General features: G+C 37.0%; 1 protein-coding gene across 1 annotated transcript; it reads left to right on the forward strand.

The window, feature by feature from the left end:
- The first annotated feature begins 5003 nt into the window (after positions 1-5003).
- On the forward strand, positions 5004-17941 carry LOC140844333 (olfactory receptor 5AN1-like). The gene is made up of 4 exons (XM_073215769.1): positions 5004-5243; positions 11970-11980; positions 15820-15870; positions 16990-17941. Exons 1-4 carry the CDS (start codon positions 5004-5006, stop codon positions 17939-17941), a joined length of 1254 nt encoding a protein of 417 aa, XP_073071870.1.
- Positions 17942-19384: the final 1443 nt, after the last annotated feature.

Raw genomic sequence — 19384 nt, forward strand, 5'->3', positions numbered from 1 at the left:
CTGGATCACTAATGTTGAAAAATATTTGTAGTTCATGGACACAGTTATTTAATCAATGTGACAGCCTTGCTCCAGGAAAATCTCTAAGACTTCTACTTTTACCCGTATACACAACTTCCAGGTTACATCTGACAGCTGTTTTCTACCTTTCAAGGCTTCCCAGGATTTTCTTTCTGGTTTGAGTTTATCTGGATAAAAATGTATTTATGTTGGGAGATATTCTAATGACCACCTAGTGAGAATGGCAGCTATAGCACCTTAAAGAGACCATACATCGCATCACCTGATGAAAAAACATTATTTTGGTGGATTACTCCTTGGCTTAAAGACTTAGTGCCTGGCAACTTTAGTCTCACTCCAATGATAGGAAGAGAAAAGAACTTCCACAATTTCTGTCTCTGTTTCCTAATCTTCATGTCCATTGTCTAAGCATCCTAACCGTTACCCAAGTTCAAGTCACTTTTCATTGTAGGTGTGTTTTTTAACATAGGAATCATGGGTAAATTAATAAATATCTCTGATTTGTGGAAAGAACAACCTACACCTTCAAGGAAGGGAGCATAATGGGTCTTTCAATCTTGTTTATCTAACTTCTCAGGAATTTGTTCTCAAACTCTTCCAAAAAACTGAAGAAGAAGGAACACTTCCAAACTCATTATATATGGCCAGCATTACCCTTATATCAGAACCACACAAGGACACCACAAAAAAGAGAAACTAAAAGCCAAGGTCTATGAGGAACATAAGTGCAAATATCCTCAACAAAATATTGGCAAACCAAATTGAACAATACTTTAAAAAGATCATACACCATGAGCAAGTGGGGTTTATTCCAGCAATACAGGGATGGTTCAACAACTGAAAAATCAATCATCATAGTACCCCTACTATAGTAACAAAATGAAAGAGGAAAATCATATGATCATCTCAGTAGATGCAAGAAAAGCATTTGAAAATTCAACATCCTTTTATGATAAGGAGTCTCAACAAAATGGGTTTTGCGGGAATACACCTCAACATAACAAAGGCCACAAATGACAAACCCACAGCTAGAATCATATTCAATGGTGAAAAGCTGAAAGCTTTTTATCTCACATCAGGAACAAGACAAGGATACCCAGTCTTCCCACTTTTATTCAAGACAGTACTCAAAGTCCTAGTTATACTAATAAGGCAAGGAAAGAAATACAAGCCATCCAAATCAGACAGGAAGTAAAACTGACACTATTTGCAGATGATGTGATACTATACATAGAAACTCCTAAAGTCTCCACAATGAAAAATGTTAGAACTAAGAAATAAATTCAGTAAAGTTGCAAGATATAAGATTAATATACAAAAATTTATGGTGTTTCTGTACACTGCTAATGAACTATCAGAAAGAGAAATTAAGAAATCAATCCCATTTACAATTACATCAAAAAAGAATAATGTACCTAGGAATAAATATAATCAAGGTGAAAGAACTGCATACTGAAAAGAAATTAAACATGACAAATAAATGGAAAGATGTTCAATGCTCAATTATTGGAAGAATTAATATTGTTAAAATGTCCATACTACCCAAAGAAATCTACAATATCAGCGCCATCCCTACCAAAATTCTAATGTCGTTTTTCACTAAACAAATAATCCTAGAATTTGTGTGGAACCACTAAAGATCCTGAATAGCCAGAGCTATACCGAGAAAGAACAACAAAACTGAAGGAATCACACTCCCTGATTTAAAACTATATTACAAAGCTATAATAATCAAAAGAGTATAGTATTAGCATAAAAATAGATACACAGATCAATGGAACAGATTTGGAAGCCCAGAAATAAATGCATGCATATATGGATAAGTAATTTATAACAATGAACCCAAAACATAATGGAAAAAGGACAGTCTCTTCAAGTAGTGGAGCTGGAAAAACTGGACAACCACATGAAAAAGAAGAAAACTAGACCACCATCTTACATGATACATAAAAATTAACTCAAAATAGATTTGGGACTTGAATGTAGTACCTGAAAGCATAAAATTCCTCTGAGAAAACGTAGATGCCAATCTCCTTGATATTGGTCTTAGTAATGTGTTTGCGGATCTGATGCCAAAGGCAAAGGAAACAAGCAAAAATAAACAAACGGAATGACTGTAAACTAAAAGCTTCTGCACAGTGAAAGAAGTAATCAAAACGAAAAGGCAACCCACTAAATTGGAGAAAACATTTGCAATTATCCAATAAAGGGTTAAAATCCAAACTATATAAAGAACTCAAAAGTGCAATGAGAAAAACAACCAACCAGAGGAAAAAATGGGCAGAGGATCTCAACAGTTATTTTTTGAAAGAAGACATAGAGATGGCTAACAGGTACATGAAAAGATGTACAACATCACTAATCATTAGGGAAATGCAACTCAAAATCAGAAGGAAATGTCACCTCACAGTTGTTAAAATGGCTATTATAAAAAGGACAAGAGTTAAACGTTGGCCAGGATGTGCAAAAAAGGGAACCATTGCACAATGTTGGTGGAAATGTAAGTGCGCCCACTATGAAAAACAGTATGGAGATTCCTCAAAAAATTAGGAATAGAGCTAATTCCACTTCTAGGTATTTATTCAGAATATGTAAACACTAATTTGTAAAACATATGCACCCCTATGTTCATTGCAGCCTGATTTACAATAGCCCAATAGCCAAGATATGGAAACAACCTGAGTGTCCATTGATGGATGAATAAAAATAATATGGTATAGACTTACACATGTGTATGTATATACACATATAAATGTATATGTACACACACACAGTGGAATACTACTTGGCCAAAAAGAAAAATAAAATCTTGACATTTGCAGCAACATAGATGAACCTTGAAGGTATTGCACCAAGTAAAATAAGTCAGAGAAAGAAACATTGTTTTATTTCACTCATATGTAGAATCTAAAAAAACAAGTGAACAAAGAAAACAATACAAAAACATACCTAGACACAGTGAAAAGACTGATGGTAAGCAGAGGGGAAGGGATTAAGGGGGTGGATGAAGTGGGTGGAGGGGGCCAACTGTGTATTCACGGTTGGCAACTAGACTTTTGATGGTGATCACTTTGTAGTGCATACAGATGTCGAATTATAATATTTTACACCTGAAACTTATATAAAGCTATACACCATTTTACCTCGGTAGAAAAGGAACACTTTATAACTTTAATCCTGAACAGAGAGAGAAGGTGAGGGAGATGAGAGGAGAGCAGAGAAAAGGAGATGAGAGAGTGATGGGGTTGACTCCTGAATACCCTTTCCCTCCTTACTCCTTGAGCCTCCCTGTGAAGTGAATTGTGAAAAAGTGGTGGGAGAGAGAAACAGAAGAAAACTTTTTAAGTTTTCAAGGTTGGAGAGATTCTTAGAGGCTAGAAAGAAGCCTGAATCTTCCATTTCTGGGATGTGATGGGCCTGGAACTGTGCCCTGGCAGCTTCTCAGAGAATGTGCAGGACCTCAGACATGACGGCTGCCGTGATCTGTCAAGGGTGGTGGAAGCTGAGACTCAGGGACCTGTATCCTCCAAGGACTCCAGGGCCTCAGGTGGACCAGGGAGCTGAAGAGCCTCCAGACCCGGGGGTACCATGGAGTGGAGACTCAGCGTTCAACCGAAAAACATTTTAAAAGAGTTTTTTTTCAAACAAGAGTTTATGGACAATGTTTCATACATATTACCTTAAAATGTATACAACATTTTGCATAGATTTTTTTTTATTACCACCTGAAGATAACAGGTGAAACACTATCCTCATCTTATGGAGAGAACCCGCGGGTGCGTTGAGTTCTGCCATGTTCTTCCCAATGCAGCGACAACCCATCTCAGATCTCACAAAGTGTGGAATATAAGCAGTTCTTACTGACCAAATACATTTCCTGCGTTGCTTCACCACAGTTCCCAAATTCTCCACTTTTGGTGTTGTATCTTTAAAACTATCTTAAGAATCTGTTAGGTTGAAAGGACTGCTTTATTACAGTTCTTATTATGGGAAATATATAACTATTAACCTATTAGCAACAGTTAAATCAAATAATTAACTCATTGGCCCACCACCCCTTTTGCCCTGTGAGTTAGGTCAGTTGAAGTAGCTCAAACCAAGAATAGGACCGTGTCTAAAACATCTCTGTATCCCTATTAATGTCAGAGTATTAACATTCTATTTCTAAAAAACAAGAAATAAAAGAAAATGTGAGAATGATCTTAAGTAGGTATTTTAAAGGAAGGGCTAATAATGCAACATAATACATTGGAAAGAACTTCAAGTCAGAACACATAAATTACACCTACTACTAATAGGCCTACTGTGTACTATACTCTTTGACAAGCGCGTTGCAAGCATTGTATAAAATGATTCTATGAAAAACTGCTCTATGAAGTAGCTAGTACTATCAGTCCCATTTGGTGATAATCCTGAGGCTTGGAGAGATTAATTTGTTCAAGGTCACGCAACCAACAAGTGAAAAGCTGAAATGAAACCCACTTTGGCTGGCAGCAATGCCAATGGTAGGAAAATGATGATTCATGGCTCTGTCATGAATTAGTTTTATTCTCTTCCTTATTGCCTCGGTTTCTTCACTTATGCGTAGGAAATAATGCCATGTCTGCCTTTCAGGGCTGCTGTGCTGATTGATTAAGGTCAGGCATTTGAAAATATGTGTATTTATACACACACACACACACACACATATGCATACATACATGTAATGAAAGTGCTTTGTAAACAGGGAGGTGTCACCAGACCTACTTTACTGTTAGGAAGCTGTTTTACCAGCTGCTGTGCCGTGCTGGGCAAGGCCCTAAGATTTTCTGGCTATAAGTTCTTCACCTGGAAGTTTACAGTATTGGACTAGATGATCCCCAGGTCTTTTCAGTTCTAATGACTCCAAGTTCATTAAAGAAAAGCTACAATCCTAAGTTCATGATTGGACCACGGGGAGGTAGGGAACGGATCCAGGAGGGACATGGCAAAGTGGGGATGGCATGAGCAGGGATGGAAACTCCACGACAAACTCCCATGAGCGGGTACCTGGAGACCTTGCTCCCTCTGTCTCTTCTCCTGGCACCTCTGCCCTTAAAACGCATTTAAGAGGACCCCCAGTTGAGGGCCTCTCCCTGGCTGTGGGTGGGCAGCCTGTTCATAGACCAAAGCTCCTGTCTTGGCGCGCAATAGGGCCCACCGGGAAAACTCCTTTGGAAAAGAAAAGGCAATTTCCACCTTTGGTGAGAACTCTGTGTTCCTGGGCCATCTGGGTCAAGATGAGAGGGTGAGATTAGAGGGAAGGGTGGTGTCTGTGCTGTCTCAGTAGCCGTGGGGTCCTCCCAGTAGAACCTGTGTGGACAAGGTCTGTGGTCCCCAGTCTCTCCCATTCATCACTCCCCACCCGCCTCCCCTCCACACCCTCCACTTAGAGCTCTTCCTTACGTTTTCTCCTTACCCACATTGTCTGACCTTTAACGAATACTTAAAATTTTAGGTATTACTTTGGGGTGAGGGATAGAAATTGAGTTCTAGTTCTACAATTTTTTAAAGAATGTTATTTTGAACTCTGTTTCATTCTGCTTTTTCACCTATAAAATAGGAATAATAGGGTCACCTGGCATTTAATGAGACAACGTCTATAAAACCTAAAAAATTTAGTTGGAATTGAGCACAAATCAAAATGATAATTTATTTTGGGGGAGTTTTCTAAGATCAAAACATGCTTGTCTGTGTTTTACAACCTTTTCCATCCCAAGGACCCTTTTAATATGATTTTTTCCTATTCTCTTTTTATAATCATAGTAACTAGCTTGATTTCCATTTAAATTATAGCTTTCATTCATAACTTCTGAGTATCAACAGACAAGCTGGCCATTACATAATGATAGGACACAGTACTCATGTTTATTTCCATTGGCCGTTTGAAACACTTCAAATAATTCTCCATTGTCATCTTTGAAGACTCTGGGGTCATGGAGGCTGTAGTGTGGGGGACACAGATCTCAGGGATGCCCCACCCAGGCACAGGCAGTGCTGGTTTAACTGCCCCTTTTAACCTTCATTTATTTACATTGTTCTTCACTCAGCTACACTCCTGGCTTCCTTAAACTGATTTTGTACCTTGCTCAGTCTTGCAAAATGACCATATCTTTGATTAGATCACAACTGAAAAGGTTTGGTTAATTATAGTAACCCCACAGTAAAATCTCCAACCAATATAACCATCACGTCACCTTTTCTTCTTCAGAACGTCTTGGGAGATGGTGAACACATGGAAAAAAATAATCTGAGAGTGAAAATTGTTTCCCCTGCCCTCTAGCTTAGCAAATTTTAATAAGATATGTTTTATCATGAGTCAGTAAAACAACCCACAAATCCTCACTCTAGAGACTACTGCAGTTTATGGCTGCCTCTGTTGCCAGCAGGTAATGAGAAAGTGGAGAATTTTGCTCCAAGTGATTGATCGAAAGCTTGTCTTATTTTCACTGAATTGATCAATTATGTTGGTGTTTAGGGAGACAGGGTATGTTAGACATTACATTTTTCAAAATATTTTTATCGAATCTAACTCATCTTGTACAGAATATCTGAAAAATTGTATCAGCTACAGTCTAAGAGTCAACAGAAATATTTCAGAGCTCATAAAATCATAATTGAAATGAAACAAAAGTAAGGTATTTATAGTTTCACATCCAAAAATGAGAAGCAAAACCATTTGTTAATGTATTCAACATATACTTATTGAATTATGTAAATGTTAGTATATAGATGCTTATCATTAAGTCATAAACTATCTCTGCTAGCCCATGTACTGTATATAGTTGAGAACATAAGCTCAAAAGTACTTGGTGGTAGAACATAAAAAAGCGACATCACAAATTCACAGTCCAGCTGAGTGGGAGGTAATGACTAGAAATAAAGACAATCATTTCTTTACAGTAGTCTTGAGTCTAGGCTTAGAGACCATCTTATTTAGAAAATAATTTAATGAAGAGCTCCTGATGCTTCAGTATTAGTTCTGCCTTATTTTTCTTTCACAAAAAGGAAAGAAAATGCAAATGATAAGTTATTTAGCCCTTATTGTTTTAAGCCCTTTATGTCATTCAATCCCTGCAACAACCCTATGTAGTAGCAATTACTTGCCCTGTTTATAGTTGAGCCAACGGAGGCACAGAGAAGTTAATAACTTGTTAAGGGTCACACAGCGAGCATAGAAAGTAAAATTCAGGAAGAGTCTGAAAGTTTATTTTCTCTGTCATTCTGATTCTCCACCATTTTCTCTGTATGTGTCTTTCTCCACTTCTCCCTCACTCTCTGCTAATTATTAAAGATTAAATATTTAGGTATCTTAATAATTTTTCCTTACTATGAATATGGAAGTTGTAGAAAATTGAAAAAATGAAGATAAAGTATAAAGAAGGAAATCAAAATCGTACCACTCATTACTTTTGGCATTTGTAATTTGCTCATGTACCTATGTGTGTGCAAGAGAGAATTATGTAAAGTAAATTTTTTATGCCCAAAAGGTAGAAACATTTTGTGCACTCAACAACAGCATATGTGAATGCCCATCTCTTTTTGATTATAACTTTAATATTAGAAGCTTATCTACATTGTATTTTTAGTATCATGTGACTATTTTCTCCAATTTATCAATTGTATTTCAAAAGCATTTTTTATAAGTGGGTTTTTCAGCCATAACAAAGTTTTAAATTGTTATGTCATATTTTTTCTTTTAATGTTTCTGGTTTGGTGTTATATTTCACCAATATGGGTAAGTTTCTTTCCCATCACAAAATTATATAAATGCATATCTATTTATTCCTCTAATGCTTTTTGTTTATAGTGATCCAGGTCTCACAGACTAGTAATGGCAGAATTCATCCTTTCACCATCAGTTTAATATACTAGTTGTAGCATATATTAAATTCTTACCAATATTTATATTTATTTCTTAAATGTAACAAATTTCTCTTTGTTCTTTTGACACATCTACTTTTAAAAGAATAATGAATTGTCAATATTTACAGTACTTCTTAATATCTGAAAGTTCAAGTCCTTTCTAATTCTTAATGTTTTGCTAAATTTTCATGGCTGGCACTATCAATTTACTCTTTTATCTCAAAGAAGGACAGTTTACGGTAGCACAGACAGTAGCTGCTGTATGTTATGAATCTGCTGGTGAGGACTAACATGTTGACTGTATTAACCAAAGCTATGGAATAAACCTTGGTAATATTTGGTGATTGAAGTATTTACCTTGAGTCTTTCTCAACATGAATCAATGCCCATCGTAGCTTCATGCTAGTTGTCAGTCAATTTAAGTGTATTTTAATTTAAGAAAACTAAATAGAAAATAATCTGTGTGGCTTGTGTCTTCATGGCCCCAGGTGATTTGACCTGAGGTCTGAATCTACACCTGCCTAGAGGCTAATAATGTCTGACTATCTACAGGGCCAAGGACGTCTCAGGAATTTCCCCCAAATTAGCCCATAAAAATTCTACTCCCTGCAATCCTGCCCACAGATACACTTGCCATTCATGGTTATCTGTAGGAATCAATGATAATAATAGCCAACACCTGTTGAACAACTAATACCCACAAGATTGTATACTGAGCATTTACATGAATTTCCTCATGTAACCCTCCCAGTAACTGTACGGTTCATGGGCTCTCATTGTTCTCACCTTGTTATAAGTAAACCATACCTGGCGTGGTTAAGCCACTAGGACAAGTTCATAGGATGAGATGGTTTCAGAACTGAAACGCTTTTTTTTTCAGTTTAACTGACATATAACATTGTATAATTTTAAGGAGTACAACATAATCATTTGATATATATAATATATATATATATATCAAATGATTGCCACAATTAGATTCGTTAATGTTTTCTTCAATGTGATGTGAACTTTTGAGGTATATTCTCTTCACAACTTTCAAATATACATTATTGTTAACTGTAGCCATCATGTTGTATATTACATTCCAAGAACTTCTTTCTCTTAAAACTGAAAGTTTGTATCTTTGACCACTTTCATCCTATGCCTCCAGTCCACAATGCTCCTCTGGCATCCACAAATGTGATCCCTATTTCTATGATTTTTAGTTTTCTTTTTACAGATTCCACATATAGTGAGATCATACAATATTTGTCTTTCTCTGCCCAACTGATCTCATTTATGCATAATGTCCTCAAGTTCAATTTACATTGTCATAAATACCAGGATTACCTTGTCTTTTTATTCCTTAATAATATTCATATATATGTAGTACTGAATATGTATGTGTATAATGTATGAATATACATATAATGATTTAATTATCCATTCATCTGTGAATGGATGCTGGTTGCTTCAATGTCTTGGATATTGTAAATAATGCTTCAATGAACATAGAGGTGCAGACATCTCATATCTCTTCAGACATGATTTCACTTATATAGCTATATACTCAGAAAAAGAATTGCTGGATCATATGTAGTTCTATTTTAAAATTTTTCAGGAATTCTCCATTCTGGTTTCCATAGTGGCTACACTAACTTTAATTTCCCACAGCAGTGCACAAGGGTTACCTTTTCTCCACATCCTTGCCAGCATTTGTCATCTCTTATTCTATGATGATAACCATCCTAACAGATGTGAGATAATATCTAATTGCGGTTTTGTTTTACATTTTTCTGATGATCAGAGATGTTGAGCACTTTTTCATGTACCTGTTGGCCATTTGCATATCTTCTTTAGAAAAATGTCTATTCAGGTCCTGTGTTCAATTTTTAATTGGATTATTCATTTTCTTTCTACTGAGTTGTATGAATTCCTTATATATTTTGGACATTAATCTCTTATCAGATATATGGTTTGCAAATGTTTTCTCCCATTCTATAGGTTACCTTTTCATTTTGTTTATAATTTTTTTTTGCTGTGCAGAAGCTTTTTAGTTTAATAAAATCCTACTTAGTTTTTTTTGCTTTTAGGTGTGATATCCAAAAACTTATTGCCAACCCATATCAAGAAGTTCTTCCTTATGTTTTCTTCTAGAAGTTTTATGGTTATAGGTCTTACTATAAAGTGTTTAATTCATTCTGAGTTAATTTTTGACAGTGGTGTACGATCAGGGTCTAGTTTCATTGTTTGGAATGTGACTGTTTTCCAATTTCCCCAACACCATTTATTGAAGAAACTATCTTTTCTTCATTGAGTATTTTAGGATCCTTTGTTAACTATCAGTTGAATATATATATATGAATAGCCTTATATTTGGGCTCTTGATTCTGTTCTTCCACTCTGTGTCTGTTTTTATCCTAGTACCATACTGTTTTGACTAGTGTAGTTTTGTAATATAGTTTGAAATTAGTAATGTAATACTTCCAGTTTTATTCTTCTTTGCCAGGATCCCTTTGTCAATTCAGGGACTTCTTTGGCCCATGTGAATTTTAGGATTGTTTGTTCTTTTTCTGTGAAAAATACCAATGGAATCTTGATAGAAATTGCACTGAATCTATTGATTGATGACTTTGGGCAGTATGAATATTTTTAAAATATTAATTTTTTTCTAATCCTTGAATATGATATATCTTTCCACTTGTGTCTCTTAAAATTTCTTTTATCAATGTTTTATACTGTTCAGTGTAGAGACCTTTTGCCTTGGTTAAATTTATTCCTAACTATTCTTTTGTTTTTGATGTTATTGTAAATCAGATGGTTTTCTTTATTTATTTTTCAGATAAATTTTGTGTATAGAAATGCTACTGATTTCTGTATGTTGATTTTGTATTCTGAAACTTTACTAAATTAGTTATTATATCTAACAGTTTTTGGTGAAATCTTTAGGGTTTCCTATATATAAAATTATATAATCTGCAAATATAGGTGATTTCAACTCTTTCCACTTCTGATGCTTTTTTTCTTGCTTGATTGCATTTGCTAAGGCTTCTAGTGCTATGTTGAATAGTAACAGTGAGAGTAGTCACCCATTTCTCATATCTTATCATAGAGGAAAAACTTTCAACCATTTATCATTGAGTATAATGGTAGATGTGGACTTCTTATATATGACCTTTATTATATTGAGGTAAGTCTCTTCTACACCTAATTTGTTAAGAGTTTCTGTCAGTGAGGGTGTTGAATTCTGTCAAATGCTAACTGTACATGTATTGATAGGCTTATATGATTTTTAATATTTTGTTCTATTAATGTGATATGTCACACTGACTGGTTTGTATGTATTGAACCAACCTTGCATCCCTGGAATGAGCACTGTTTGGTCATGGTGTATGACACTTTTTTATGTGGCACTGAATTCTCTTTGGTAGCATTTTGTTGAAATTTCTAAAATTTGTTTTCATCAGGGATGTTTGCCTATAGTTTTCTTTTCTTGTGGGTCATTACCAGCCTTTGTTATTGGGGTAATGCTGGCCTTGTAAATTTAGTTTGGAAATGTTCCTTCCTTTTGAATTTTATGGAAGAGTTTGAGAAAGGTTGTTATTAATTCTTCTTTAATTTTGATAAAATTCACCATGAAGCCATCTGGCTTTGGGTGTTTCTTTTTTGGTAGGTTTCTGATTACTAATTCAATCTCCTTACTTCTTATTTTTCTGTTCAGATATTCTATTTTTCATGATTCAGTTTTTCTGGGTTGTTTATTTCTAGGAATTTACCTATTTCTTCTAGGTTGTCCAGTTTGTTATTATATAATTGTTCATAATAATATCCCATTATCCTTTAAATTTCTGTGATATCAGTATAATGTCTCCTCTTCTTTCTCTGATATTGTGGATTTAGGTCCTGTCAAATTTCTAATTGGTTAGTAAAACTAAAGGTTTTTCAATTTGTTTTTCTTTTCAAAGAAATCCATGTTTTGTTAGTCTTTTTTATTTTCCTATTCTCTATGAAATTATGGGCCTAAAAAATCTCAATTATTTCTTTCTTCTGCTGATCTTTGACTTTGTTTGTTCTTTATCTAGTTCCAACAGAGGTAAGTTTTGGTTGAAATCTTTCTGTTTTCTTGATGTATAAATTTATAGACATCAAGTTTCCCCTTAGGATTGCTTTTGCTGTCTCTCTTAGTTTTGGTATGTTGTGTTTCCATTTTTGTTTGTTTTAGATACTTTTTTATTTTCCTTTTAATTCTTTATTTGACCCCTTGGTTGCTCAGGAATATGTTGTTCAATTTCCATTTATTTGTGAATGTTCCATTTTTCCTCTTATTTGACTTCTAGTTTCATACCACTGTGGTCAGAAAATATACTTGGTATGATTTCAATCTTTTTAAAATTGAGTATACTTATTTTGTGGCCTAACATATGGTGTATCCTAAAACTTGTCCTGTATGCACTTGAGAAATATGTGTATTTTGCTTTTCTTGGATGGAATAATCTGTAATAATATATATACATTTGTTAGGTCCATTTGTTCTATACTGTTGTTTAAATCTGCTATTTCTTTAATGATTCTGTCTCTTAGTGATCTATCCATTGTTGAGAGTGGTGGTATTAAAAGTTCACACCATTATTGTATTGCTTTTATTTTCTCTTTTATTTCTGTTAGTATTTGCTTTATATATTTAGATGCCATGATGTTGGGTGCATAAGTATTTATAATTGTTATATTGATGAATTGCCCCTTTATCATTGTGGAATGACCTTGTTTGTTTCTTTTTTTATCATTGTTAGCCTCTAAACGATTTTGTCTGATGTCAATAGTTACTCTTGATTTCTTTTTTTACCATTTGCTTAAAATATAGTTTTCCATCCCTTCATTCTCTGTCTATGTGTGTCTTTAAAACTACAGTGAGTCTCTGTAGGAAGCATACCACTGGATCTTTTTCTAGTCCCTTTTATCCATTCAGATATTCTATGCAATGTGACTGGAGAATTTAATCCATATATAATTACAAGTAATTACTTGTAGGTAAGGACTTACTATTGCTGTTTTGTTAATTGTTTTCTGACTGTTTTGTGGCTCTATTTCTTGCTCCTTATATACCTGTCTTTTGTGACTTGAATTCTTTTTGTAGCAGTATTTTTTGACTCTTCATTACAATCTTTTATATAACTACTACAGGCTTTTCCTTTGTGGTTACAATGAGGCTTGCATAAAATATGTTATAGTCACAACACCCTGTTTTAAGCTTACAGTATAACTCCAATAGCATTCCTAAATTATACAATTTTAATTTACCTTCCCTCACATTTTAAGTTATTGATGTTACAATTTACATATTTTATATGTATATTCAATAGCAAATTGTGTTGTTATGGTTACTTTTAATATATTTTTAATTTTTAAACTAGAGTTATAAGTGAATTACATACCACCAATACAATATTAAAGAATCTGACTCTGATTACATATTTATATTTGCTAATGAGTTTTACACCTACATTCATATGTGTTTCTCTTGTTAATTGGCATCCTTTTATTTCCTCTTGAAGAATTCCCTTTTACATTTCTTGTAAGGCAGGTCTAGTGACAATGAATTCCCTCAGCATTTGTTATTCAGCAAAGTCTTTATCTTTTCATCTTTTCTGAATGATAGCTTTTCTGGGTATTGTGATTGGCAGTTTTTCCCCCCCACAGGTCGCCCCTCCAAGGCGAGCAAGGCCCATTGCTTGTGGTTCTGAATAAGGCAGAACTGTGCACTGAGTTCCTGGAGTAACTGAGGCTACCATCCTGGCCCTGCAGATGAGCAGCATGGCTGGCAGGACTCTGAACTTGGCAGCTGCTGGGCTATACTTCTTTCCAGATATTTTGACCAGGTTTCCCACTCAGGCTGGTTCCAGAGGAATGCACTTAGCATCATGGGATAATTTTGAATATATTATCCCATACTTTCCTGGTCTGAAATTTTCTGTTGAGAAATCTGCCAATTGTGTGGGGTCCCCTTTTAAGTGATGGGTCACTTTTCTCTTGTTTTCATAGTTCTTTGTCTTGACTTTTGACAGTTTAGTTATAAAACTGTTTCAGTGTAGCCTTTTATGATTCAACCAGTTTGGGGTATTTTGAGTCTCTTGAATCTGTATTTCTATTTCTATCCCAAATTTGGGGAGTTTTCAGCCACTATTGCTTTAAATGTATTTTTTGTCCCTTTCTCTTTCTGTCCTCCTTCAATGATACCATAAGTCCTTTATGCTTTCTTCACCCTTTTTTTGTTCTTTTTTCTTTTTGTTCCTCTAACTGAATATCTCAAATGATTTATATTAACTTACTGATTCTTTCTTTTGGTTGATCAAGTCTGTTGTTGAAACTATTAACTTTTTCAGTTTAGGGATATAATTTTTCAGCTCCAAAATTTCTTTCTTTAAGAGGACTATTCTGAATTCCTGGACAGACAATTCACAGATCTCCATTTCTTTAAGATCAGTTCTTGGAGCTTGATATTTTTCTTTGATGGCATCATATTTACCTGATATTTTGTGACCCTTGGCTCCTTACATTGGTATGTGCACATTTGAGTAAAGGTGTCCATTTCCAGACTTTACCATTTTGCTTAGGCAGAGACAGTCCTCAACCAGTCAGCACATCTTAGGGTTCTGAATGAGTCAGCTGGTAGTGTCCTTGGGCAGGTGGAGCTCGCTATCAGTCTGTTTTGGGTGAGAACGTTGCTCAAGCTCTGAGGTGGGGAAGGAATGCTGCTGGCTGGGAACAGTTGGATAAGATTGCTGGCTTGGTTTCCTGGTCACACATGGCCAGAGAATGGGCTCTGCCATTACCTTTATCCTCTGATTAGACTTCCTATGCAGGCAGGACCGGGTACAATACTCGGCAGGAGTTACAGTTGTGAATTAGCTTCGCTGCTTAAGTGAGGCTGTGGACTTGGCCCCAAGACTGGTGTGACCTATTAATTTGGGACCCATATCAATTAGAAATGTGGACCTAGTTTCCTGACACCTAGTGTCACTAGGTTTTCTGTGCAGACAGGCAGAGCCACTGGGTGGGCTCTGTGTTCACATGCCACTGTATGCAGGGCTGTAGGATGGGCTATGCCACTTCCTGGGTGCTCTGGTTAGCTTTGGGGGGCAGATGGAGCTAAAGGCTATATTCAGCAGTGGTTGTGGTCGTGGATTAGCTTCCTTGCCTGGGTATGGCCATAGAACAGGCCCCAAGACTGGCACATTTTTGGCCTGGAGATCAAATCAGGCAGAACTGTGCACCAAGTTTCTTGGCAGGACAGGGCCATTGGTTTGTTTCTGCATGTGGCTGGACTCTCTATTCAGGTGCTCCTGTGTTATGCATCTTCCCAGGCAGTCTAGGCAAGCTTCCTGGTAGGTGAGGGCCAGGGGATACACCCAGGAATAAATGGGGCTATGATTTAGCTTCCCTGACTGGGCAGAGGGAAAACAAGCTCCAAGGCGAGCAAGGCGCATTGCTTGTGGTTCTGAATAAGGCAGAACTGTGCACTGAGTTCCTGGAGTAACTGAGGCTACCATCCTGGCCCTGCAGATGAGCAGCATGGCTGGCAGGCAGGCCTCTGAACTTGGCAGCTGCTAGGCTATACTTCTTTCCAGATATTTTGACCAGGTTTCCCAGTCAGGCTGGTTCCAGAGGAATACACTTAGCAACAGAAAGGGCTATGCATTGGTTTCCCTACCTGTGTGGGATGGCAGAACAGGCTCTGTGGCCAGAACTCACTATTTGGAGTCCCAAATCCAGAACTGCCCACTCTTTCCTGCTCAGATGGAGCCAGCATCTGGGCTCTGCTGATGGGCAAAGCCTATAGTTGGCATTTCTGCTTGAGTGCCACTGCAGGTAGGAACAGTCTGCCAATATCTCAGCACATGTTGTTTGTAAGTCCTGCCCTCTTCTCTGTCACAGTCTGATTCACAGTGATCAAACCCCACAGATTCCTCTGAAGTCTCCACCAAGGTAAGACCAGAGTGGGATTCCCAGCAGTTATCCACAGTTCTGGGGGATGTAGATGTCCACCTTGGACTATCTCATTCCCACTTTGTAAACCATAGGCCAAAGGGACTCTGTTGGTGTGGCACTATGCCGGCAGGAGAGAGAGAGGCAATACAGTCGGAATGTAGCCGCCCCTTTACCCTTCTAATATGATCCTTCTTGGTCTCTGTGGTCTGCGGTTGGGGGTGCTTTAGCATCAGCCCCATGCTGTAGGATTTTCACACTGGTTTCTTATCTATAAGAAGTAATCAGAAGTTCTTCTGGTGAGGTGAACTGACATCAGAAATGGCCTATATTGCCATCTTGATGATGTCACTCAGAACTAAAACTCTATAGTCTGAACTCTAAACCACTGTACTGTCATGTTTCCTAAAAAGAAAATAAATTGAGACAATAGTTGGGGCCAATAGTGAGTTGTTGTAATAGTTGTAACTATGGAATAGTTCATATGAAGACCTCCTTAACAAGACTTATTCCATAATTTTATTGGGCATTATTCCTGAGCCCCAAGAAAATATTACCAGAATTATATGTTATAATAAAATATTCCAGTCCAGTTTGAAGCTGTTATAATAAATATATTTGTTTAAAAATTTGAGAAGTTATTATAAACAGGGGGTAATTATACTGACATGTAAAATAAGTTTTAAAAAATGATCTGAATGACCATCTGGGAAAGATGAGTTATTTTAAACTATTACTATTTCTGGAATGATGCCATTTATTCTTTACTATATAAAGAAGTTACATAGTGATTTATCAGTGGTCTTTAAAAAATCTGACATTTTAATCAATGATCTTATAATAATAATAGGATTTCTATTTCTTAGTTTAAAAAGTTGTCAGTCAACTTTTAAAATATCTCTTTCAGTTTTCATGGGACCTCATGAAATAATTGCAAATTATTTGAGAATGTGCTTCTTGATAATTTCAGATGAAAAGCTGGAATTTTCCCTCCAGGACAGTGAGCATTTCCCTTTTTCTGGTGTTCCATGGAGGAAAAAGCTGGCACATAGGAGAACTGTAATGCTGTCATTTTAGTTGAGTCAGCAGTGCATTCTCCTGTCTCTTTTCTCACCTTAGGAGCACCGAGGCTGTGATGAGGAGAGGAAATATTACAGAGATCACCCACTTCATCCTCTTGGGCTTCTCCGATTTTCCCAGAATCAAAGCAGTGCTCTTTGCTATATTCCTGGTGATCTACGTTACAACTCTGACTTGGAACCTGAGCCTCATCATCCTAATAAGGATGGATTCCCACCTCCACACACCCATGTACTTCTTCCTCAGCAACCTGTCCTTCCTAGACATCTGCTACGTGACCTCCACAGCCCCCAAGATGCTCTCCGACTTCTTCCAGGAACAGCATAGTATCACCCTAGTGGGTTGTGCTGCTCAGTACTTCGTCTTTTCAACCATGGGAATGAGTGAGTCTTGTCTCATGACAGCCATGGCTTATGACCGCTATGCTGCCATTTGTAATCCACTTCTCTACTCATCAGTCATGTCACCCATGCTCTGTGTTGGGATGGTGCTGGGCTCCTATATGGCTGGACTCTCTGCCTCTATATCCCAAGTGTGTGCCATGTTTCAGCTCCACTTCTGTGGGCCTAATGTCATCCACCACTTCTTCTGTGACATGCCCCAACTGTTAGTCCTGTCCTGCACTGAAACTTTCTTTGTTCAACTCTTAACTGCTGTATTAACAATATTCTATGGAATAATTAATGTCCTAGTTATCATAGTATCCTATTGCTATATCATCATCTCCATCATGAAGATCACTACAGCTAAAGGCAGGTCCAAGGCTTTCAACACCTGTGCTTCTCACCTGACAGCGGTTTCCCTCTTCTATACCTCAGGTATGTTTGTCTATTTGAGTTCCAGCTCCGGTGGTTCTTCCAACTTTGACAGATTTGCATCCGTTTTCTACACAGTGATGATTCCCATGTTGAATCCTTTGATTTACAGTCTGAGGAACAAAGAAATCAAAGATGCCTTGACGAGGTTGCAGAAGAAGGGAGGGTATTGCTGACATCACAGATTCTGAGATTTCTGACAAATTTGTCCTGTCAGAATCCCCTTAACCCACAATACCAAGCCCATGAATAGACTATGACACAATCTGTACTGCCTTTGGGCAAAGAAGGCTGAGTTTGGCACAGATAATATGCCAAAAAGGACCGACAGACAGCCTATTCAGTCACATAAACCAAATTTTTTTAAGTCTTGAAGCTTCATTCCTTTCACCTACATGAGGAGTGGACTTATTATATTTATTAATCCATCCACAGTATTTGGGACACATCAAGGTTTAGAAAATTGTGGCTTCTTTTTTTCTTCTCAGATTGAGCCCTGTTCAATCTCAGGCCTTGAGAGAAGCTCCAGGAATGTAGAAATCCTGTTTCCCAAATATTCTGATGCAGCATAATCCAGACATGATGGTGACTGATGTTTTTCTGTGTTTGTGACTAGAGAGGAAATGACCAGTGAGATGGAATATGCGTTTGGACAGAAACAAATGTATCCTGCTGGCCTGGCTGTGCCTCCTGGAAACGCCAGTCTGGGACAGCCAATGTTTCCTCAGGCCTCTCTCAGTGCAGGTCATAATATAAGGTTTGGGTCGCATGCTCGTCTCCACCAACCGTGATCTATGAGGAGAGGAGGTGATGTGAATCGGAAGGGGGGATGTAAGGAAGGAGGTGGTCCCTTCAGCACCATTTCCTTATGGGTCTGATGAGTTTATTTGTTGCTCCTGGGGTCCATCAGGATTCCTGATGTTCAAAACGTGTGTCGCGGCTCTTTCTAATATTGTGGGGTGTAAACTTCTCTTTCTCTACCCCAATATATTTGAAAATTTTACCTTGGTTGACATAGTCATTGGGATCACACTACCAAATCATTTCTAATATTTTCATCATCTGTTCAAGTTTGTTGTGGGGAGAGTTTTGTGAGAATTGATTGTAATAATAAAGTTACTGAACATCCAATATCACAGAGGCTAAGAACAAATACGGAAGCTGTTATAAACTCTTCCCTGTTGTGTGTGTTCAGTGTTTTATGCTCCACGGATTTATGGTTGTATAGGGTGATATGATGGTTTGCGTAGAAGTGATAGTCACTTTATTCTGATGTTTTACAGGAAGCCTCATGGGCCACAAGAGGAAATAGGGGATAGGCAGGATTCTCACCTCTGACAGTTTTTGCTGTCTGAAGGAGGAAATAAAGCTTTTGGTCCTAGTGGTCTGGATAAAAAGAGGAACAAAATGTGAAACAAATATTGATTTGACAGATTGCCCAGACTTGAACAACCTGCCAAATATCATCACATTTATATATTATTGTTGGAGACTCATTAGGTTCCTCATGAATTTGGTGGGTGCAGTGGGGGAGGGGGTGCTCTCCATTTTGATGAGTCATGAATTGTTCTAATTAAGGACTGTAAGAGGAGAGATATTTTGAACCTTTGTCAAATCTT

This window comes from Manis javanica, chromosome 11 (genome assembly GCF_040802235.1).
Source record: "Manis javanica isolate MJ-LG chromosome 11, MJ_LKY, whole genome shotgun sequence".
Classification (NCBI taxonomy): domain Eukaryota; kingdom Metazoa; phylum Chordata; class Mammalia; order Pholidota; family Manidae; genus Manis; species Manis javanica.